The sequence below is a fragment of the Heterocephalus glaber genome, unplaced genomic scaffold, assembly GCF_053883595.1.
Source record: "Heterocephalus glaber isolate CG9 unplaced genomic scaffold, H.glaber_assembly_v1.0 deba00000122, whole genome shotgun sequence".
Classification (NCBI taxonomy): Eukaryota; Metazoa; Chordata; class Mammalia; order Rodentia; family Bathyergidae; genus Heterocephalus; species Heterocephalus glaber.
This window is the reverse complement of record NW_028258138.1, coordinates 66,456,908-66,482,487: the sequence shown is the minus strand read 5'-3', so window position 1 is coordinate 66,482,487 and position 25,580 is coordinate 66,456,908. Positions and strand designations below refer to the sequence as shown.

Here is a 25,580-nt window from a genome sequence, read left to right as displayed (position 1 = left end):
AGATGTAGAAAGGAGTCACAAGAATGACTCAGAAACTCTTTAAGGCATTGGAGCTGGCTGCAAAATTTCTTAGGCTTTCTATGCTATCCCAGAAGAAAACAGCTTCAACCTGAAAGTTTGCTGGAATACAGAAGCCAAAAGGAAATCAAGTGTGATTATTCTAAGGGTATGAGGCAGATTTTCTTGATCAAAGCTTGAAGGAGCCTTGGTCCCCCACCCTCATACTCCATCCTTTGCCAACTGCTTCTGTCCTTCTCGTTTGCAGGAGAAGCTGGAAATATCTCCTGCCTGTAGATAGGTGCAATGGGTTGCCCAAAGAGAGCAATAGGAAATGACTATAATTCATTTTGAGACATTTTATACTGTTAGATTTTTGCATGTGTGAATGGTTTAATTATTCAAGTAAATAAAATTTAAAAGGAGGAAAAGAAGGCCTTGGCTGGTCCAACCACATCTTTTATTTCCAGCATCAGTGCTGAGGAGATGTCTAAGTGTTTGAGGCTCTCACTTGAGTGATTAACAGTGTTGGCTGTTAAGGACCTCATCTCTGGCTTGGATGTCAGAGTAGAAGAAGTGACAAATGATGTTAAACCGTCTGGCATTCTGTAGAGCGCTGTGTGCACTTGGGTGTCTCCTGCAAATGACAGGCCTTCTGCTAGCTATATACATCTACTTCCTTGCATAAGGACGTTTTGAGAGGCAAGTGCCAGTGGAATTTGGGTAACAACAGCAATTTGCCTTTTAAACAGCCATCCTTAATGCCATTACTCATGTGTGGGAGTGAGTGAGAGTTTCCTGGTGAGTGAGGTTGATTTCAGGATCAGGGATCAGCTGCTGAAGCTGGCACTTGGAAGAGACAAGCCAAGCATTCCCACCCAGACCACTCAATACCAGCATTGTCTCCAATCCACCTTTCATAAGGGGGCTTCCAGGCGGGGGAGGGGATGAAGAAAGGAGAGAAAGTAAGCCTTTTTAGTCATGTAACAGGAAGTGTAGGAGAGAGAAGGGTGATCACCACACGAGCCTGAGATGCCATTTACCAGGAATGTTTAGTTTGAAATCCACTTTGGCTTTTATTCTGAGTCCATTATCAAGTTTCTTCTGTTTTACATTCCTTATCCCATCTTCCAGGACTCTGGTCCTCAGGGCCCCCGGGCGCTCCCTCTGTTTCACCTCTTGGGTTTGTCAAGGTCTGCCCCTCTCCTTCTCATCTCTTCTTCCTTTTCCCCTCCTCCTTTCCAGGACCCCCCCCCCCCCCCCCCCGCCTTTCTTAAACAGCTTAAGTCCCCCTTCTGTTTCTGTCTGGCACAGAACCTCTGAGCTCCACTCCCTCTTCTTAAGGAAATCAGCCAGGCCTCAGATGGAGCTGTTGTCCTGACAACCCACAGGCTCCTCAGGCTTCACTGAGGCTGTCTGCTGCTAAAGGGGGCAGTTGTGCAGAGCGAGGGGCCACGCGGAAGGAGGGGGAGGGGATGACGTGGAGGGGCTGTTGGCCACCGGCAGGGTAGGGGGGAGGTGCGGAGTGGAGAGGGAGCCAGGACTGGAGCCTGGAACAGGAAAGGGAGGAGGGGAGAGACTCGGGCTGCTTCTGGGGGCTCCTGCGTGGCTGTTTCTTTACACTCACTGGCAGACTCGGGCCGGCTCCCTCCCGCCTGGGAAAGTGGGTTACCGGGAGAAGGCGCTCAGCCCCGGCGCTGGCAGAGGAGCATCCAGCCACAGAGAGACCAGGGAAGCACCGCTGCATTTGGCAGTCTTCTCTGCATCTTTTAAAGAGGGTTTTCTGTTCCTGCAGTCCTTTTACAAATTTTGTTCCTTCGACTTTCTCCCTCACCCCCGCTTGGGTTTTTAGGAGGGCTTTGTTAAGACTTAGAGGGAAAAGAGACTGAGCGAGGGAAAGAGAGGCGAAGTGGGAAGGAGCACAAACTGGAACACTGCGCGCCCCGGTCCGTAGAGCCCTCTCTCCGCTGAGCAGCGCGCCCTCCGGAGCCCAGCTCGGACTGACCTCCTTGCGGCCACCATGGTCGGAAGAGTGCAGCCGGATCGGAAACAGTTGCCTCTGGTCCTACTGAGATTGCTCTGCCTTCTCCCCACAGGACTGCCCGTTCGAAGCGTGGATTTTAACCGAGGCACAGACAACATCACCGTGAGGCAGGGGGACACGGCCATCCTCAGGTAGGGCTTTCGAGCAACTTTTCTTTCGTGTGTGTGTGTGTGTGTGTGTGTGTGTGTGTGTGTGTGTGTGTGTGCGCGCGCCCCGCATATGTGAGCGCCTGATCTCCATGCTGCAGGCTTTTGGTGTGTGTGTGTCTGTCCCTTTCACTGAGTGGTGGACGTACAGCCAACAAAATTCAAGGTAATTCTGGTTCCTGTCAAGTGTCAGTGGTGCTGGTGAAATGTTGTTTGATTCTTTGGACGTTGTTTCTCTGGTCATGGGAGCGTAACTTCACCTATGGCATTAAGTAGCATTTGGGCAGTATTCTTGCTTTTGTAAAGATGCTTTGCACTTTAGAGTTTTGTTGAGGTTCCTTAATTCAGAGAGAAGAGTTCTTAGATTATGGCTCACAAACAGTGGTACATATACTGCATTCTCCTTGCCCCTCCCCTGTGTGTGTTTATGTGTGTGTGTGTGTGTGTGTGTGTGTGTGTGTGTGTGCGCGCACCTGCACACATCAAAGCTCTCTCTCACACTGTCTTAGCAGTAGTTCTGATAGAGGACTTTTTGTAAAGATCTTCTAATTGATGCTGAGGGCAATAAATCAATCTTAGAACTTTGGTTGGTTGCTGAGCCTTTTCTGGAATGTGGCTAGAAATCAACACCAGAATGGAGACCGGAAGAAGAAAAGGATTTTGCCTAATTTGTGGCATTTAAGAATAGGAGTGTTAGGCTCAGAGGTTGGAAAAGAATTAACCTGGAATAAAATGAATATTTCAAATTGATTATTGACTTCAAAGTCTTATTTCTGTGCAGGTCTGCCAAACTCTGAAATATAATTCTGGATTAGATTTTAGAAAGGGAAAGTCCCAAGTCCTTGGGAGTTTGACCCCTGCAAGGAACAGTGAGCCAGAGAGACATAAATGGCACCTAGTCATAATTCCGTCCCTAAGAAGCACACTTCTTTTCCTGTGTTTCTCTCCCCGCCTTGACTTCCCAGCTTTCCTTGATTTTCTGGTAGATAATAATAATAAAAACAGAAAAAAAGCAGTAAGAAAGAAAACACTGTCCTTGGAGAGCTCTTAAAATATCATTTCTTCCAAATAAAATGACCCAGTGTCGGTTTGTCTATCTAGCTAATATTGCTGGCAGTGGCAATAAAAAACAGTATGCAATAGAAAATAAACCTCTAATCTGTGTTCAAGAAGCTGATAGTGCATAAACCCTGGGGCATCAGGGAGCAGTTCTGTAGCAGAGCTGCCTACAGCAGCAAAGTTTTCTTTTCTTTTCTCAGAAATAAATTTGGTTGGCTGTCATGGAGTGTCCTGCTTTGGGATCTCTAGCCTTGTTAGAGAGAATAGTGTGTGGTGTGGTATGTGTCATGTATATTGTATCTATGTTGTTCCCGATTGCAAAAAGTAAGAGGATGCTAATCTGTTAAGTGCTCCTTTCTTCATTTCCTGAGCAATTGGTTGATTATGAATCCCAAAGATCCTGATATACAAAGTAGAATTTTTCCTTGTAGCTCTCCAACCTTGTAAACCTACATGGTGATTTATCCACATGGAGTAATAAGATTTATAGAGTAATTTATCTATTTGCAAAGGGATTTGGATATAATGCAGAAAATGTTTTTGCAAATACTCAAGAATGCCATCTCAACTGCTAACATTCATATGACTAACATCATTAACTCTTTACTAGGAAAGCACTCTATATTGATTTATGCTATCTCTAGAAATTTGGGAGATTATAAGGCTGAATGTAAAAGTGAATATTCCAAATATATGTTTTTTATTGAAATGTCTGTGAAGTTTTTAAACTCTAAGTCAGCATCATTTATATCTTGTCACAGTAATCTAAGATTTAACTAAGCATGTAAATATTAATTCAGAAGAATAAAGGTATCTTTGCACTTTCACCTACTTGGATAGAAGTCTATGTCTAAGAGAGGTGGTTTGTATATGACACAGATGTGTAATCTGTATATAATAACAACATACTTCTGCATATGTGTGGCTCAAAAGAAATGGGGTTTTTACAGAATTATATGTTAGTAGAAATTACAATGTAGAAAAGGAGGTGGTAATAAAAGGAAATAAATAAATATAGAACGAGGTTTTCCCTGGGAAAGAGAAGACAAACAGAGCATGTAAATAAGGCACCTATGAGAGTCCCTTGCTTGTTGAGCCCTCACCTAACATGCCCTCTTTTTTATTTTCTCTGCCTTGAACAGGCTCTATTTTGGGGTTGGTAGAACTCTATCAGAGGGAACTATGGGGAGAGTTCCCTTTGTTTTCTTAGCTGGCCTTCTTCTCAATCTCTTTAACTGAATCCAATAAGCTTTGTGGGTCAGTTTCCTGGTGAAGAATGGTACTCTTGCTTTCTGTTTGCAAGTCTAGCCTGGGAAAGGCATGCTTCCACTTTATTTGTGACACTTGCTGGGAGTGTAGCCTTCAGGGGAGGAGAGGAAGGAGAACTTGATTCATCGGAAGCCACAGTAGATGTTTGGCACAAAGAAAGTGAAATGGCAAAGAGAGAAAAGTCCTCTCTCAGTGAGTTTGTGGCCCTGAATAATCTGAAATGGCAAGAGGAGACAAGGGAGGTTTGTCCTTCTGTGGTCCAGGGACAGAGTTTGGTCAGCTCATCTCCAAAACAGTTGCCTTCGCTGCCTTGCTTCCATGAAACAAGTGCGTTTTTTTAGGTAATTATGCTCTTTGGTATAATTGAGCATCATGATAGGAAAGTGTACTTTAGTCTTGCTTGTCAATTTCTATCTGTTTGAAAAAGAATAAAGACAACAGAAGTATGGTGACAAAACTTGAGGGAAAGAAACAGACAGCCTATTGTGTGCATAGCTAATGTTATTGTTTTTCAGGGAAGAATCTAGATCTTTATGAAGAATTTGTAAAAAGCCATTGAAAACCACAGCACCCTTCCCCAAGGACAAAGAATCAAAGTGTGATAAACAATCAGTAACTGCTGAACCTTCCTAGGTGCTCCTATTGGGCTCCTTCCTAGGTAGAATGAACTGGAATCTCTGCATTTACATTTGTATACACAGGAAAGTAGGCAAGGAATTTATCCATAGGATTTTACTCAAAATAGAGCCTCTCCCATGTTCTCTCAATAGCACACATCTACCTCATAATCACACCCACAAGAACAGCCTTTCACTGCTTACTGGACATGTTTCTAGCACTGGTTCTTTTAACTCTCTAGACCTGCACACTAACACTAGTGAGATTTTCCTCCTGCTTAATCATGAAGGATTAAGACCAAGTAGCCCTCTTGATAAGTCAAAGATAAATGGAAATAGGTAGTATTCTAAACCAGACTTTAAAATTTAGTCTTTAATGGTCTCACTGACCATATTTTCAATATTAGTAGCATATAAAAGGGTAGGTATTATAAAATATTTTAACTCAAAGAACCATACTGATTACATATGCATTACATTATCTTAAATCTATTCTTAATGTTACTCTGTAAATATTACATATACATGTCTATCTGAACTTTATAAATGTATTTATGATAAAATGCAAGGGCTTCATAATATTCCAATTCTAAATATTCTAAATTTGAAATTTTAGAATTTTATTTATTATATAATTCTGATGTTTATAGGGAAATTATAATACTTTATTATGATAAAATTTTTACTTTTCTTTTAATTTCCACTAGAACATGTTTGGAGTACATAATGATTCCATTTATCTTGAGGAGTTGATATATGCACATAACACATCTATAAACACACCTAATAAGTATCAGAAATTTTCAAAAAAATTAAGTATCTAAGTGAAAGATAATTTCTAATTTTTTCAAATTTTCAATCTTCCCTATTTATATTTTAAACTAAAGGAGTAAAGAGTAGAAATAACAAAAGAAGTATGTGATTATTTGAAGATAAAGTGTAAAATTTCTATATAAATTTCAAGGAAAAAGAATGGTTTCTCTTCTATAAGGCATCTGGAACCCCTACATTCACTGAGAAAGTGTCAACACTCAAACAAACTCCTGACACAATATGTGGTTTCCTACTCCTTATAACTCATTATTTGAAAACAAACTGTGTGCTTACAGAAGGAATTTGTGACAGTTATGTGGTTTTATTTATTTGGTAGCTAAACCACTAAAGGTAATCTAAATGTTCTGGTTATTACTGATACTTTAAGGGTCATCCATTCCCCATAATATCCTTTATTTAATATGTGTGGTAAATAATGGAGCATAGCATTCTATATTTCATCTGGATATACGGCATTTTATATACATTTTACTAAAGAATGTTTATGGATCTGTGAATTATATCCTTTGTTGGTGTTTCTGGCCTAAGAAACATAGTGGGCAAATCTCATGAGACAAATACAAATTGTGGTTATGTTTCCATCAGTATGGAAGATATAAGTATAAATACATAAACACAGTACATAGGAAAGGCAATTTTCCTGTCCTATGTAGCTTGACTTCAGAAGAATTATTTGCAGAATTGTGGAGGGAACAGGCAATGGCGATGACTCACCCACTAAGTCAGTTGGTGAGTGTTAGACATTTGTATTTCTCAGAGCTGATTCCATATAAGCACAAACTCAAGCCAAAAAGGATTAGTGTATTTTGTTGTGGTCTCTGAGAGCTCCAAGTACAAATAGCTGTGACTCACCTCATAGGAGTTGCCTGAATGTGTTGGTTCCTGTCCCTGAGCCTGAGAGAGACCTCTCCGTCAGGCCATTACCTATGGCTTAGAGCCACTGGTCCTGTTCTCTGAATCTCTTGCCTGGTGGTTTGTAGGACAAGAAGACCTGGCCCTATATTTGCATCTATCTTTGTATGCTATGACTTTGAGCAAATCCCTAAATTATTTTGAGCTGCAGTTTCATTTACTAAATGGTGAAACTATTTTAGTTGCTCTGCAAGGTTGTATTAAGAAGCTCACAGCAGGTAAAGTAGAAAAGTTTGTTGAATTGTAAAGTGCTACACAGGCATAAAGTATCAGTCAGTGACTTTCCAGCCATATGCAGTCCAGTTGTTTGAACTTTAGTGATCTCACCTCCAGAGTTTCTGATTCAATATGTCTCCAGTGGGGTCGGAGAATTTGCATTTCTAGGGCCGGGGATTTAGCTCAGTGGTTCTGCTGGCTGCCTGGAAAGAGAAAGGACCCGAGTTTGATCCCGGGTACCAAAAAAAAAAATAATTTGCATTTCTAACAAGTTCTCAAATGATGTTAATGTTACAAGTCTGGAGCACACTTAGGGAAACACTCTTGCTACATAAGTGCCATCCACAGATGGACATCTTTACTATGACCCGGCTACTTGTTACAACCCAAAATATCAGGGTCTATCTGACTGTATCAGAATTTGCATTTTAAAAAGATCTCCAAGTGATTCATAAGCACATTAGGTTGGCAAAGCACAGACTTAGAGAGTTCACAAACATGACTATACAGTACCATCAGCTGGACGGCATTTTGAAAATAGCTGGAGCCATATATTCCTCATACAGAAATTCTCTTTTGATTAGTTTGAGGAAGGGTCTAGAATGAGGTTGTGTCTTGCTTTTTGATAATTCTGATGTGTACACAGAAAGGAGAGCCACCACCTTACTGGGTGAGGAATCTCTTTCACAAACAATTTTCAGAGCAGTACTTAAAGATATGCAGTAAAAATTTAGTCTTGTGTAGTTTGAAAACTATGCCAACAGCCAAAATTGTTCAAATTTACTTGGGAAAGAGGAAAGAGATTACCATATGTCTATTTTTTTTAAACTACATGATTGTAATAATACAAAATAATACAAAACAGAGTGACTTTATTTTAATGTGGATACAACTTACATAACATCTGTTGAAATAGTATTAAAGTTTGATACGTTAAAGCTGTTGCCCTGTGTCTCTTTATTTCATTCTCCCAAGACATAAGACAGTTCCAAGTTTATTGGTTTTGCTATTGTTGACTTACTGCTGTCTCTAAACAGATAATCGAGAATAGCTAGACAAGAAAATGTTGTCAGTGTTAATTTACCAAACAGGCTTAACTTCATGCACTTGTGTTTCCATGCATGTAAGTATATAATTTACAAAACAATTTTATTTGTAAAATTCGTGTCACTTTTACATAATGTTCAGTCTTTAGTTGAAACTTATAGACAAGCCTTTGTGTCTTAGGTGAAGACTTCAGGAAGGATATAGTAAGATTAGAATGTTCAGTAAGTAGTCAGAAGACCAAGATGTAATAGCATGAAATATTCTGCTCTATTAAATGAGGATAACTGGCTACAGTCAAGTTATTTTTATGTTCAAATGAAATACTGTGTATCTAAGTGTTTCATAAACTATAACATGGTATGAAGTACAAGCTCTAAAAACAATATTGTCTATTTAAAACAGGTAATATTTTTAGAAAATTAGAAAACTTAATATAATGACATATTCTTATTCCTCTGGTTAATGCTGGCCATTTTCTGTAAGATGTGTTTATCATTTTAAATCCTTTAAGTCAGAAGTATCTCAGAATATAGTTGCATTTTTTAATAGGAGTGCAGTGAGAGTGAATACTTTTTTGTAGTCTTCTGTAATCAAAACATAATCTCAAGTTAATGTGTGATTAACCTTCACAGAATAAAACCCTTTAATTCAGACTTTGTTAATTACTGTGGGAAAAACACATAGAGATTTAGAATAGGAAAGGCCTTGGAGATTAGGCCGTCGTCAGCAGCTCATTTTAAAGTAATGTACCAAGAAAAGCTGAATTTGGTTTCTGGAAAACTTGAGCGGCTGAGCACTAGAACTCCTGTCACTTAATCTTCATTGCACAGAACTGTGGAGCGTCTCTTCCTACTTTTCATTTTCTCTCATGATATGCTGTTGTACATTTTGCCCCCAAATATGCTGAAATGTCCCTTCCTTTGTCCTTCCTCCTGCTCTCTTCTTTTCATCTTTCCTCTCCTTTTCCCTCCCTCTCCTCCTCTCCCTTCTTCTCTCCTCACCTCTCCCATCCTTTTGCCTCTCCCTCTCCCTTCTCCCTTCTCTTTGTAACCCCCATGCCTGTTAATAAAATCTATACATGGTTGTGGAGGATAATCTAGCTAGAGCTGATCAAAAAGGATTTTATTTTAAATATGTCATATTTGATATGTTCTCTCTGTGTATAAACCAGGAGAATTTATTTCCTCCAATTTCAGCCCCTGGTTTATATTCTGAAAGCCATTCTTGTGTTTTGCAAGACCTGTCCAGGGACCCAATGGCCCCAACAATTCCCCCTTTAAAATAATCCCTTTTCTTCTTTATTCTTGAACCTCTGCATGTTAGCCTTCTTGTTTGATTTCAAACCCTTTCCTTTATTTACTTCAGTTGGGCCCCAAAACTCTCCCAGTTTCTTATTTTTATCCATGACCTTCTTCCTAGTTAAAGTTGCTACTAGCTGCCTTCCCAGGGGCCCCACATAAGGATGGCTATAGGGAGATTATGGTCCAGACAGCTGTCATTTGTATAAAACCTTGAAGTGTGTGCTATGTATTGGTATTGGAGTGATTATAGTTTTCTTAGTTAAAACGCTTTGAGAAAAATAGAACTCTTTTTCTGAATTTATACAAAATTTACTTTGGGCTAACAGTAGGGTAATGGTTGGTAACCTGGGAAGCACTGAACATAGATCTGGCCTTGCTCCTGGATGGTTGGGCACTGCACAGTGAACCCTGCAGCAGGTGCCTGGGGTTTCCTGTGTGCCATGTGGTCAAGGTCTCCCGAAGCTTTCTTAGATGAGGGTGGAGCCACGGAGGTCTAACATAGTTTGTCAAGAGAAAAGCAAAACGTAGTAAAGTGAAGATTTACAGTTATGTCACCTTGAAGGAGCCCCAAAGTAAGGCAGGCAGGGGTCACGGAAATGTCCGTCAATCAGTTGTAAAGACTCAACTCAGAGAAGGAAGAGAATTTTTGGGACAAGGGCTGACTTGAACAGGCAGAGGTTCAGAGAATGAGTTGCTTGGAATGCAAAACATTACCAAGACAGGTAGCCTGGTCAATGTGTAAAAGACAAGATCTCAGTTCCTAGAACTCAGTCTCTGAATCAGTGTTAGTAAACTGGGTGCGAATTGAGAGTGGATTTCAGAGCACTGAGCTCCATCTTGTAAAACTCTTATGGTGTGACTTCAGGATCATAAAGCTGATATAGCACTATGAGGAAAAGATAGTGACAAAGTTACGAAATGACCTAAACTAATAGGATTTGCTTCATCCTGACTTAGTTACATTTTCCAGATTCCATCTTCAATCTTCTTAGAACTTCCAGACTCCCTGTACTAGCCAGAACTATGGACCTGAGCTCCCCTCCCGACTATCACAGGCCCATTCATTCTAATATTAGTCTAGAAATGTCACTAGATCCATCAGAGGCTCCTCATCTCTAGCCCCTTAGCTAGAATGACTCCTTATGATCTGCCTCCTCATTGCCTTAACCACTTCAGAATCACCCACAGTCTCTGCTTTTAAGTGAGTGTTTAAACATACACACTGCATGATTGTGCATGTTGCTGTTTCTGCCTGGAGACTCGTCCTCCGCTGCGCTCTACCCTCCCTACCCTACCATACTTCTTTACCAGGTTACTTCCTTGCACCTCCTTCAAGGTTTAGGGCTTGTGTATGGCACTATCTCATTCAGAAAATCTTCCCTAATTCTCCCAGGCTGGGATAAACACGTCATTTGTTATCACCAGTAGCCTCCTTGAGTGTCTTATGCTTATTTAGCATTTACTCTAATTTTAGTGCACATTCTGCTCATTTGTGTGTTGCCTCAAAGACAGACATTTCATCTACTTTACCGTCTCATCTCAGAATTTATCCTAGAATATGTGGGCATGCAAATAAATGCTTACTGAACTGAACACAGAGATAGTCATACTGTACTGTAAATCAATCATACTAAAACTCTTATCAAAGTTCAATTAAAAGGAGACAGAAGATACTTTGGCAGTGAAGTCATCCACTACTAGATTAATTGTAGATGTGAAATTAAAGAGATTAGTAAAATCAGAGATGAATTATTCTCTGATTATTAGTGGGGTAGACAAAAGGGTTTGGTTAGAAATGTCTTCAACATTTTCCATTGATACAAACTTTTTCAAGCACAGACTTCCAGAAAATGAGCAGAGTCAGTGGGGTTGTTTTAGGGGGAACTAAAATTTTCAGAGTTAGAGACAAAAAGACCCAACGTTTGTCCCTTTATCTCATAGAGTAGCATCTTCTGACAAGTCAAGGAGTCACTCAGTGGCCCTCAGGTGAGGTATATTGGAAACGAGAATGAATGTCCCTTCCTTAAGCTGCTGTGACTTTCTCCCTGTAGTGGTCACTATTGGACTATTGTGATTTAAGAGTTAAGAGTAGCAGGATTGTGCTCACTAGGTGTATTCACCACTTTTTCTACTTTCTTATGAAATGCATAGTACATTCAGTCACATTCTCTCTACAAAAAATAATTACTCCTACTGAATAATGATACCTACCTGGGTTTTACAGTTGAGAGCTCATCACTCACTCTTGGAGGAATGGAAACCTGAAAGTGCCCTGGACTTTGTAATAATCCAAAATTCTCTTCTGTATGTCTTAACATAATGTAGAGGGACATTATTTGAAGGATGTCAAAGGAAATACCTATAGTGCTGAGGAAAAAATGCAACATAGCATCCCATGCAATAACACGCTACTGTTTATTCTCTTGTAACATACTGATGATTGATTTTTGTATTAAATCTCCAACTAGGTATGTCCTTTCTGAAATTGTGCTTTAGTCAGTTACTATTTCACACACTAGTCTTTTAGGAACAGAAGTTAAAAATTAAACTGATGCAGACTAACACTAAGTCCTGCATAACAAGTATCTATGTGTGAAAACATTAATTAGGAAAAAAATGGTGTCCTGACTTCTAATTTTCTTGTCTTTCGTCATACTTCTCACTCTAGCATCTGTATATCAGAAGTGGTCATTTTATAAAATTTATGTCACACTGAGGATTGAACCCAGAGCCTCATGCATGCTAGGCAAGTGCTCTGCCACTTGGTTACATCCCCAGCCCTTTCGTTTATGAAGTTTGGCCTATATGTTGTAGCGAATTTGTGGCTAATATTTGTCTTGAGGTAACTGAAGAGTATTTTCACATCTTACATGTCCATTTAATAATATGAACCTATCTTCAGATCAGCATTTGTATGTATAGCAGGTCGTTAATTTCAGACATGAATAGATTTTTCATTTTTCATTGGCTGTCTGACTTCTGTTCTTCTGTCTTTATTTTGTGATTCTAATGTGATCATCACCACATCAGTGAACTGCATAAAGTGTACAAGGTATCACTAGATAAGATAAACTTCTATACTGGGAATTGTATTAGCCACGTTCTTGACACTGGGGCAAAATACTAGACACCTACACCTTAAAGGAAGAGAAATTTAATTTGATTTATGGTTCAGACAATTCTATCCATAATCAACTGGGTACAAGGTGGAAACATGATGGAATGACATGGCAGAGGAAAGCTGGTCAACTAATGGCTCCAAGAAAGCAGAGAGAAAATGAAGGAGCTGGAGACAAGAATTTACCCTTCTACTTCATGCTCCCCATGACTGACTGTTCTGGCCAGGTCTCACACCCTAATAGCACGTTCAGCTATAAACTTATAAGTGGATCATTCCACTCACCGGTGTGGTATCCCTGTGATTAGATCATCTTATGACAGCTGTGTCTCTGAATGTATGAAACTTTTCGGGGAGATTCTAAATCTAAATTATTGCAGGCATGAAGGAATTTAAACTTTGGTTCTGCACAAATTATTAACTTTTTAAAGTTGGAAATTAGATTCCATACTTCCAACTCTAAAGTGAATATAATTCTAATTTGCCTCTGAAACGGTGATGGTGATCTGGAGAAGTGGCATTATGTTTTTTAGTATAGTTGAATTTATCAGAAGACGAAATGTGTGATGTTATAAGAGGGATGATGATTTATTCAAATGTGAACAATCATATAATAAGTCCTTATATTCCCTTATAAATGTCCCATGAAAACTGTTTATATTAATGCTTTAATCCTTTAATAAAAATAAAACAACTCAAACTGTAGTTCTTCTGAATATGAGTAGATATTTGTAAGGAATCTGTTGTGATGTTTAAACAATTTATGTCATGAATATACTTAAACTATGTGTTTGAATACAAGATCTTAATTTTATTTTTAATTTGTCTACATATGTTTATAATTATATATAAAGTAAAAGTATAGCCATCCTTTTTATGTACATATAATTTACATACACAAATATGAATATTGTTGTGAACTTGAATCACAGCACTCTTTAATAGGAACCTAATTTTATGTACCAACGGGGACAGGGATTTAGCTCAGTGGTTCTCTTGTCTGCCTTGCAAGTGCAAGATCCTGAGTTCAATCCCTGGTACCAAAAAAAAAATTTTTACGCACCAATGATGAGGAATTTTATTACGGAAAAGCAAAAATTTCAGGTTATCCAGGATGGAAAAGATGTATAAGAAGCATTGACAAAGAGGACTGTTTTAATTTGTTTTGCTTATTGCTTTATTTTTTATTAATTATTATTCAAAGTACTAAATGTATTTTGTAACAAAAATGAACTTTATTGTTTCTTGCTTCTATTAGATTTGGGCTTTGATATAGTTCCTAAGGAGTAGGATACAATCTTATAGATTTTTAATTTATTATTGTAGTATAGAAATTAATGCTACCTTAGGTAAAGAAGAAATAACTACTTTGTTCAATTAACTTAAATTCATCATATTTGTGATCTCAAATATGTAATAAATTTATATTTTCTTTTACTGTAAGTCCCCAAGAGATGTAGTGACCTATTAACCTGTGTCCTTGTAAAAGATAAGAGCACATCTACTAAGAGAAGAACACAAATTTAGAACTTTTTATTATTTCAGCAAGTAATATTATCAAAATTATGGTGTCTTATGCTTTAAATTTTATAACAAATGATTAGAATTACATAAACAATTTCTACTGTAAGACCCATGTGCATCATGGCCTGGGCATTAACATAACTTGAGAATGTAATTATAAAAACACTATTGCTAGCATGCGAAAACCCACAGAAAAGAGAAACAACTTCACAATACTGGTGACATATAATATTGTCCTAGTTGTAAATAAAAAGGGAGTTATGGTTAATATGAAACAAAAGAAAGAAAGAAAGAAAGAAAGAAAGAAAGAAAGAAAGAAAGAAAGAAAGAAAGAAAGAAAAGAAAGAAAGGAAAGAAAAGAAAAGAGAGAAGCCCTAATTGCTACAGTGTAGTTTTAACCAAATTTTGAGAAGCAAGCAGTGATCACTTAGAGCCAATATGGGTTCCCTGGAAACAAACTATGCCATAGTCAATAGGTTTCCATAAAATGAGTAAATAAATTTCCTGAGTGGTAGGTCAGGGAAATATCATTTCATTTTAGGCAAATGTCTTCTGATAGATTTATGAAAAGGTTGAGGGTCCAAAATGAGGTAGGTAGATTTTTTTTTTCTCAGTTAATCATGCCAAGAAATACTGAAAACAGTAGAAAATTCTCTTAGTCTGCTTATTTTTGGCCATATTCAATATTTGGGGAAAAAAATCTAGCAAGCAAACTTTTAATCACATGTATGACCGAAAGATAAGGTGATTAGTAAGGATTTATCTTAATTACTTACTCATTGTTGGAAAAAAAAATATGAGACACCCACAAGTTAAAGGAGGAAAGGTTTATTTGGCTCAGAATTTGTAGAGGTTTCAGTCCCTAGTTGCCTGGCTCCAAGGAAGGACAGCATGGCAGAGGGGGCTGACAGAGGACAAACAGTCCAGGTCAGGGCAGGCAGAAAACAGCAACCTTCCTTCTTCTTTCCCTTTTATTCCATCCAGGCTACAAGCCTATTTGTTGGTGTCACCCCTTCCCAGAGTGGATTTTACCTCTTCAGTTAACCCAACATTCACAACTAGAACTATACTGAACCAATCAGTGGCATAATCCACTCTTACACACCCATGATCCTGTTACTTCTCAAAAGCTCCAGTGAGGCATAGGAATATCTAGATATAAAAAATGACAAAATTTAAAGTTAAATATAGAGGAAAACTCCAAGAAACAAATTGCAATCTATATAAAGATAATGTTATTTGAACATTAAATTTACTACATCTCATTTAAATTGGAGAAATTCAGAAAAAAAGGATTTGTGGTACTTTATAATTTAAGTTGAGCATGATTTAATTGAGTAAGTAATTAGGTTGAATGTCAGGAAAATTGTTACTCAAATAGCATAAAGGACATAAGAGGTTTTTTTTTTTTGGTACCAAGGATCGAACTTGGAACCTTACGCTTACGAGGCAGGTGGCAGAACCACTGAGCTAAATCCCCGGCCCCAATAACAAGAGTTTTAAGCCAGAAGACCTGGTTTTAAGGATCACCTCTCCATTGCAGGCTTTGTAAACATGGATCAGTCACTTATCCCTACTGGCTCTCTTGTTCTTTTTTATAAAATTTAAATGATAATGATATTTACTTTCTCACTTCAGAAAGTCAATATAAGAATGAATAAGGCAGATCTAAATTATATTATGTATATATTTGAGTACAGGTTTATTTATTTACTGTTTGAATTTCTCTTCTGCTAAAAGAACTGGGTTTCCTTATAATAGAACATATGTATAGTCATTTTAATATTTAAGTATAGGCAAGATGATCACTATTAGGAAATATTATTTTAAAATATTTTTATTTATTAAATAGCTGAAATGTGTGATTTTCCAGATCTTTACTAACACTTATATTCTATAATTCTGTGATACTCTAAATATCCCTTCTAGTTTATCTAGATATGTTATTTTTACTTTTGTATCCATTCCATTATAATTTTTATGCATACGAAGAATTTCATTTGGAAATGTTTGCTAAACATTTCCAGTGGGTTTTAATATTCATCTCCCTACTATTTCTTCACATTGGAGAACTTGCAAATATTTCAAAATTTCATTAAAACTAAAGATCTGCTATACATTTCCTTTTTCTGTGTAGAGCAATATTAAGTCAAGTCAGATTGAAGAAAGTTATTTTCCAGTCAGCCTGATTCATAGACATAGATAAGATTATTCAGTTCAAATGGTGACTCTTTCATCTATTTCTCTATCTCTTTGGCATCTCTTTCATCTATTTATTTATTTACTTGTTAATAAACTTTGGCCTGACATTCTCCATGCAGTTCTACATCCCACTGCCTATGTCTCTAACTGAACATTTTGCTGCCATCTGAATTTGAAGATTATGAAAACTGGATCTTTTGTTAGCCTAAAAATTTTCACCCTATGTCCACCTCTTGGTCAATATGGTTTGGGTTGTTTACTCTTTCTGAAAGAAGGATGCCACTTTCCATGCTTCAGATGGGCTTTCTTCCTACTCTGAGACCTTAGATATCCCAGGCTTTCAACCTCTTCAATTCTGGCTCCTCCTGGCCCTGCTGGTTGATATTATCCTTCCCTGTGCTGATTCCCACAGTATCATAAGAAATGATTTCCAGTAGAATAGGAGTGAGGTAGCAGTGATCCTATTCTATTTCCTATGGGTAAATCTGCTGATCCTAAATTGATGAGTGCTTTGTGGCATTCTTTACTTTTCATATCTAATGCCGTCTCTAGAAGTAATAAAGCAAAGGAACATGGATTTGTTTGGATTTGTTCTTACAATTCAAATTACCTCTGCTCCCACTAAATAAAAGGTCAAGTATCAAATACCATCCATCAAGGAATCTAGGCAAATTGTATCTCGACCTCCTGCTCAACCTATTTCTTTCATTAATACCAGTATCTTTGCTTTCTTATTTGGTGTATACAATACATATTTCCTTATTTTATCTTTTTTTTTTGTAAAGTGACTTTACTGAAAAGTGCAACTGTTGAAACTTCTAAACAAATGGTTAGAGTATGAACCATTGTCTGCCCCAACAGGTACACCAGTAAATGCCCTGGGTGGCATTTACATTGAAAGAAGGGTCCTCTGTCGAACTAGGCGACTGTACAGTGCACAGTCTGGCATTTGGGGCAGTAGTTCTGAACAAGCTTGGAAAAGTTCAAGCAAACAAAAGTTAGTATTAAAAGAACAATGAGAAGATGGTGACAGTTACATATAAAGGGATTAGAGAAGAATTGAGTGTCAGGGTTTTAGTAACACAAAAAATTAGCCCCATTCCAAAGTGGGTTATCAGTGTAGAAAGCTGAAAATATTCCCAGAATGTAATAATATTTCAATGGAAAATCGAGATATTTAAATAAAATGGGTCTTGTTAAAATATGACAGAGAATCCAAAGTCTTGTCTAACAAAACTCTAAATAAGTCATAGTTAATTCATTAAGAATAAAGTCTGTTTCATTCAATTTTCTTCCCAAAAGGAAGGGTTAGGTAGTCAATTCACAAGCCATTTTCCCCTAGGGAGGTCTAGAATTACTGCAAAGTTTCAGAACTTCCATACATACATTAAGCATTATGTGTAGACATTACATATTTCAAACATAAATTAATTACTACTTTTCAAATCTGTGCATTTTCTATTATAGTGAAAAATATATTAAATCTTTTTCTGAATTATGGTAGATTATTTTTAAACTGTACATTTCTTCACTCACAAAGAGTTTTTCAATGATAAAAAGATCTTAATAAAAACATTGCAGATTATTCGAGACCAGGTAATGATAGTTCCAATTAAAATATAGGCAGAAGGTGAGAAGTTTGACAGGATGCTGAAGAGAGAGGCAGTCCTAATAAGATAGATTGCAAATGAAAATACAGATATGGGGAAAATAGGGAAAATTACAAAAGGAATAGATGAGATAGTAGATTTGCAAGATGGAATTCAAATAATTGGCTGAATTGAGCTTGAGGGGCCATCAAGCATTGTACACTATGTGTAACTCAGGACCCTGTGTTCAACAAAAGCTCTAAATTCTGTGAGACCATCAACAGTTTTTCTCTCAGAGGGTAGTTTAAGCTACGAGATTAGAGAAAATTGCCAAAGGAAAGATTTTCAACATGAGCAGTTAAAATGCATAACCCTGTGCCGGACACTTGGAGATTAAATGAATGTCCAATGTCAGCTTTACAGGTTATGCTTAAGCTTTGGGGTCCCTTACTTGCAAAGGCCATTCCAAAGCTTATGTCTAAATAGCTCTCATTTTTAAGTTATCATCTTATAGTTTTTAAAGAAACACTTTTCACTATATAAACTTGAGACCCCACAAAAATCTGGATTTGTTCTTGTTCTAGTCCCTCAGTGACCATGTGCAAATGAAAATTAGGTAACAATGAAAGCCAAAATATTCCTACTTGTAGCTCACATGGCTACTGGAAAATTGCTATGGGCTGATGTGTTACTATGGACATTTTTAATGGTAGAGCTGATATTGAGGCTTGTAGTCAATGGAGTGACTACAATGCATGGAGTGATTACAATGAATGGAGACAGAATGAACAGGAAGGTAGGCATTTCAATAAAGAAGAGAAGGCATAATAAATAAAGTAAGCCAATCTCAGGCACATTAGTAAGTACTTTCAGGCAGATGAGTAACTAGTAAGTAGTCATCATGCTATAGACTACTTTGGCTGATAATTCTTTACCATGAAATATAGCCCTACTGTTTTTTTGACAACAATCCATTATTGTTGCAAAATCAGAAAATATGGTTAGGATAATAGTCCCAGGGGCCAGGACAACAGGCAGTCAGAGAAGACATTGTCACATTTCAGATTTGGTTTCTCAATTGTTACGTAGTGTATTAGGGTTTTATTATTACTAATATTTTGCTTTTATTTTTCTTTATTCTTGGCAAATTTAGTGAACTCTTTCTAAGAAATGAGGATCCTTTATTGCGATGTTATCACTCTATTCTAAATACTTAGCAGTACATAACAGTGTTACTGGCTTCAGTCTTTAATTTCAGTTCTGACTTTTTATTAGGCATGGCGTTGAGTACTGGCCATGAGCAATGAATAAGATGGAGCTTACAGTCTAGTCTACATTTTCACCATTTTTTGTATTTGTCTTAAAATGGCTTTTCAACAGTTCTCTTCCTTGCTCCATGAACTAAAATTGGCCTCCAGATGGTGTCACATCAGCCTGAATTTCAAAGCACCAACAAGTTTTAGCATGTTTCTAATACTCATCCCCTTCAAGTCTGTTTTGTTTATTTATTTGAGACAGGGTTGCACTATCCTGGCACCCCATGCTCAGTTTCCCTTTCTGTATACTAAGATTTTATTTTCTTCTTGAGGATGTGTAGTTTACCTGCCCCCTACCATTTACCTAAGTTATACTGAACATGGGTCCGTGTAAGAAATTAATGAATTACTCTATCTTTGGTTTATTATTTGTGCTTCTCATTTAGTTACTTGTTTATTTATGGATTTCTAGACAATATCGAACATTAGTATTTACATATTTGCTAATAGATTTCTATATTTTGTCTCTGAATCCTCACCAAAATTGTAAACCCCCTGCAATAGAACCAAGGAAGACTGGGGGGACTACATGATGAATACCTTGTTCTGAGTAACCTCTCAATCATTGCTTATATTGATATACTCACCCAAGTATATCACATTATTTGCATTTCAAGAAAAAGAAAATAAAACCTTAGAGAAAGACTGAGGTATAGTTTAGTGGTAGAGCACTTGTCTGGCACATAGGAGGCCCTGGATTTGTTACCCAGTACCACAACATTACAAAACAAAACTCCAGGTAATATGAATGATTTTTCCTGTGTTCAAACTAGTTATTAATGGATCACTATTTACAATAGTGCTGTCTACTAAATCTTTACTTCCATGCCCTATGTATTACTTTAGCCAGGATCAGTCAGGTGATAGGAATTTAATACTTTTTAAAATGACAGCTACAGAATGAAGTATATTTGTTGCTATACCCCTCCTGACTTATATATAGCCAAAAGAAAGGTATAATGATAGAATCTCTATTTTTCCCTTGGCATAAGTAAATAAGGTAAACCTGTAGGGAGAATAAAAATATCAAGAGTTGGCAATTCTTTTGAAATTACTTTCATGCTGATTTTGCCTGACTATTGCATTCCCAGAGCTGATAACTTGGAAAAACTTTTTGACTTGGGCATCTAGAGTCACCACAAGGTCCAAATGGCCAGCAACCCCAAAGCAGGCAATTTACTTGGATTGGCAAACTGCACTTTTTTCTTCATTAGTGAAGTTGGCCTCTTGGAGATGATGTTCTTAAGAGTAATGGAAATATGTCCTTTCCTATCGGTAAAGCTGTGATTTACAGTATTTAATCTATTTGAAAGGAAGGAAAAATAGAAGTCTGCATAAGGGAGAAATGAAATTATAACAAAATGGCACACTCCCCAAAGTTTTCTTAATATGTAGAGTATTAACCTGGCACCCACCCTTATTTGTAGCATTTCAAACCTCCATCAATCAAAAGAATTGGAAGCCTGCTTTTCAAAATTTACAAGGCCATCCAATTTAGTAGCTTCTGTAGATTTTATTGGGTAAATGGCATGATATTTAATCTATACTATCTCCTCTACTGCCTTGATTAAGATGTTAAACCTAGAAATATTCTTCATAATTTCTGCCCAGAATTACCTGAATTCCACTTTTTAACCAAGTAATGTTATACTCTGTACTGTCTCTTGACTCTCACTTGATTATAAAAGCTTTCACTAGTAAGAACTTTCTCTGATTCTCCCCCCACCCCACATGGATAATTGTCCCTTGGAGAAAGTAGGCCTGTGGAAAGTAATACTTTTATCATTAGCTTAGAAATACTAGAATAAAATTTAAATCTTTCCCCAATGCACTATAAACTGCTGTCCCTTGCTCAGTCTCAAATCTTGGGTATGATTTAATTTAGCACCAACAATATACAGCCACTTCAAAAAAGCTTTCTGTTCATCTAGCACTCTTAAGTTCTAAAGCCATGCCACACACATGGCCTAATTAGTCCTCGCAAGACCCCAGTGAAGGAGGAAAAGAAGGCACACACATTATCCTCACAATTTACACAGAAATGGATATTTTAACAAGATAACTGAAGTCAGAGGGCCACAGGACACAAATGGAACACACTTCCTGAATTATTCTAAACTAACCAATAAAGTACATTACTTATTTTTCTCTCCTTATTTCCTTTTTAAATAATGTTTCTACCACCTCTACTCTAGTTCATTCTTGGAATTTTAAAAAATGAATTCTTTTTTTTTAACTGGTATATTGTTCTTCTCTTTCTTCAGAATTGTTTCAGAATCCCTACCTTCTTTTCCTTTCCCCTTTTACTTTTCTGTACCCTCGTCCTTTTTCTTCTTTCACTTACTACTGTATGTAAACTGTTGTGGGAGACATCAAGAAGGGAAGACTGAGGACAATAAAATAGTATCTCTGTCTCTGTCTCTATCTCTGCCTGTGTCTCTGTCTCTGTCTGTGTCTCTGTCTGTCTCTAGGTCTGTCTTGTCTTCCTGTCTGTCTTTCATTCATGTAATTGTGTTCAGTTCAGGTTCTCTAAAGCTGCAGTCGTCTGCTGAATTACTGCTTTGTATTCAGCTAAGGACCATGGAGTATTCCCAGTGTATTTATTTTCTGTGCCTGAGCTGAATGCTGGGTGCTTCTTTGTCCTGATGCCTTCTGCAAAGGGTAGAGGAGGAGACGGGGAGGAGGGGGAGGAATGCCAATAAAGCTTTCTCTATCCTCCAGAGGCAAGTGTGCAAACGTCTTCACCACTGCCTAGCTCAGTGTTCTTCTCTCTACTGCCCTTGCTCTTAATTGATCTAGACCCCAGAGAAAACAACTTTGTTAATGGGATGGTTAAAGAAAATGGGAGGTGGAAGATGGCTGTGTTCAGTTCTGGCAACATACTCTCCCTGGGAATAAAAGTCTCAGATGCCTGATCTAGGGAAGGGATTTCACTTTACTGATCATGAAAAAATACCACTTTCTCTGTTACAGTTTTGTTTTGCTTTTCCTGGCAAAATGGAACATTATGGTCTGTTTCTTCTAAAGGCATTTGAAACCTAATTTGTTTAGATATATCATGTTTCTGTGCCAGGCAGTGTGCTAAGTTGTGGGTATAAAATCTTAAGCAAGAAAAATCACATAATTACAATCATGGGTCAAAATTGCAAATAAAGAAAAAGATAAAGAAGTATCTTAACACATAAATAGTTAAACCTTATGGTAAGTGATTAAAAATAAATGGAATATAATACAAAAATTTAACAAATACTTCAGAAAAAATATCCAAGTAAGGATTCTTTTCATTATTATTTTTTTTTTTGCTTAAATTCTTTTATTGGTACATTTTAGATATACAACATGTTTACATTTGTGATTGGATGCTTGTACCTGTACATAATGTATCTTGGTTCTTTTTTTTCTTTTTCTTAAATTCTTTTATTGGTACATTGTAGGTATACAACACCATTATATTTCTCATTGGGAATTGTACCTTTGCATAATGCATTTTGGTTCTTATTTTTTCCCCATTCCTAGCCCTCCCTTCATCCCCTTCACCCTTCCCTATTTGCAAAGACTTTATTTCCATTTTTTCCTTTTCTCATCATTTTTTCTTTTCCTTCTTTCCATCCCCCTGCTACTCCCACTACCCCTACCCCTTTGGACCTTTTCTTCCTATTTTGCATTATCGATTATTCATTCTAATAATTGGTACATTTTAGGTATACAATATAATGACATTCATCATTGGAAATTTACACCTTTACATAATCTCTCTTGGTTCTGATTTTTCACCCTTGTCCAGCCCTCCCTTCAACCCCTCCATTCCTTCCTATTTACAAAGATTTTGTTCCTATTTTTCCATTTTCTCATATTAGTCCCATTCCCTTCTATCCTTTCCCCTAGCCCTCCCACTTCCTTCCCCTTTGACCCTTTTCTTCCTATTTCACATTATCTATTATACATTTAGTCCTTATTTACACTTTCAGTTTCTCACACCAGAGAAACTATTCAGTATTTATACATGTGTGTCCTATTTACTTCACTTAAGAGTATCGCCTCAATGTGCATCCACTTAGCTATAAATGTCTCTAATTTCTCATTTTTTATGGCTGAGTAGTCCTCCATTTTATAAAAAAAAACACCACATTTTCTTTATCCACTCTCCAGTTGATGGACATTTGGGCTGTTTCCAAGTTTTAGCTATCACAAACTATGCTGCTATGAACATGGGTGCACATATATCACTGTGGTATGATTCTTTTAATTCTTTGGGGAAGATCCCCAGCAGTGGAATAGTGGGGTCAAATGGTACTTCCAGTCTTAGTTCTTTGAGGTATCTCCATAATGATTTCCGCAGTGATTGCACCAGACTACATTCCCACCAGCAGTGGAGCAGGGTTCCTCTTTCCTCACAGCCCTGCCAGCATTTGTTATTGGTTGATTTCATGATAGCAGCCATTCTTTCTGGAGTGAGGTGGAATCTCAGCATTGTTTTAATTTGCATCTCTGGAATGACCAGTGATGTTGAACATTTTTTCATGTATTTATTTGCTATTTCTACTTCTTTGTCTGAGAAATGTCTGTTCATTTCAGATGCCCATTTTTGGATTGGGTCTTTAAATTTGGGAGGTCTGATCTTTTTAAGTTCTTTATAGAGTCAAGATAGTGGACCTTTGTCTGAGGAAAAGCAGGTGAAGATTTTTTCCCACATTGTGGGTTGTCTCTTCACACTGCTGGTGGTTTCTCTTGCTCTGCAGAAGCTTTTGAATAAGAAGAGATCCCACTTGTTGATTTTTTGTGCTAGTTCCTGGGCAACTGAGGTTTTGTTCATAAAATCTTTTCCTACACCGATGTCTTCAAGAGTTCTACTTAACCTCTGTTCCAACTGGTTCAGAGTTGCTATTTTAATATTTAGATCTTTAATCCATTTTGATTTTAGTTTAGTGCATGGTGAGAAATATAGGTCTAGTTTTAGTCTTTGGCAAATTGAAAGCCAATTTTTCCAGCACCATTTATTAAAGAGGCTATCTTTCCTCCAGTGAGGGTGTTTGGCTCCTTTATCGAAGATGAGATGGCTGAGTGTGTCGGGCATTGTTTCTACATCTTCTAATCTGTTCCACTGGTCCTCAGGTCTGTTTCTTTGCCAGTACCATGCTGTTTTTATCACAGTAGCTTTGCAGTAGAGTTTCAAGATGAGGATTGTGATACCCTCTGCCATGTCTCTGTTACTTAGAATTGCTTTTGCTATTCTGGGTCTCTTCTTGTTCCAAATGAATTTTGGATTGTTTTCTCAAGGTCCGTGAAGTATGCTGCTGGGATCTCAATTGGAATTGCATTAAATCTATATAGCAGTTTTGGAAGCATGGCCATTTTCACTATATTAATCCTTTCTACCCAGGAGCAGGGAATGTCTGTCCATTTTCTGATACCTTCTTCAATCTCTCTTTTCAGAGTGCCATAGTTTTCGGAGAAAAGGTCTTTGATTTCTTTTGTTAGGTTGATTCCTAGATATTTCACTTTTTTGGATGCTATTTTGAAAGGAATTGTTTGCCCTATTTCTCTCTCAGTGAGTCTGTCATTCGTGTAGAGGAAAGCTATTGATTTTTATGTGTTGACCTTGTAACCAGCTACTTGACTGAATTTGGTTATTAAGTCTAGAAGACTTTTGGTGGAGTTCTTGGGGTCTTCTACAGAGAGTATGATGTCATCTGCAAATAATGACAATTTGACTTCTTCATTTCCTATCTTTATTCCTTTTATTTCTTTTTCTTGTCTAATTGTTGTGGCTAATGTTTCCAAAACTGTATTGAAGAAGAGTGGTGATAGTGGACATCCTTGTCTTGTTCCTGATTTTAGTGTGAAGGATTTCAGTTTTTGACCATTTAGTATGATATTGGCTGTTGGTTTTTCATAGATGGCTTCTATCAGTTTGAGGTAGAGACCATCTATTCCAATTTTTTGAAGGGTTTTTATCATAAATGCACGTTGGATTTTGTCAAATGATTTTTCTGCATCTATGGAGATAATCATATGGTTTTTGCCCTTGGCTCTATTGATATGGTGTATAACATTGATTGATTTGCATATGTTGAAACATCCCTGCATCCCTGGGATGAATCCCACTTGATCAGGGTGTATGATCTTCTTGATGATCTTCTGTATTCTATTTGCCATTATCTTATTAAGGATTTTTGCATCTATGTTCATTAGTGAGATTGGCCTATGGTTCTCCTTTTCAGTTGGGTCTTTATGTGCTTTGGGGATCAAGGTTATTCTTGCTTCCAGGAATGAATTTGGGAATATTTCTTCCCTTTCAATTTCATTGAAGATTTTAAACAGTAGTGGCAGCAGTTCCTCTCTAAATGTCTTGTAGAATTCAGCAGTGAATCCATCAGGATGCAGGCTTT

At 37.4% G+C, this 25,580-nt stretch overlaps 1 protein-coding gene across 5 annotated transcripts in view; it reads left to right on the top strand.

Moving 5' to 3' along the window:
- Positions 1 to 25,580, top strand: part of Lsamp (limbic system associated membrane protein) — a 2,156,433-nt gene that overhangs the window by 1,488,630 nt on the left and 642,223 nt on the right. The window contains exon 3 of one of the 5 annotated variants that reach the window (XM_087208915.1): positions 2,094 to 2,172. In XM_087208915.1, coding sequence (XP_087065041.1) covers positions 2,094 to 2,172 — 79 coding nt within the window. Of the gene's footprint in view, positions 1 to 1,305; positions 2,173 to 25,580 lie in introns of those variants that run through there. The other 4 variants (XM_004835679.4, XM_004835678.4, XM_021263283.2 and 1 more) reach the window with 4 other exon arrangements.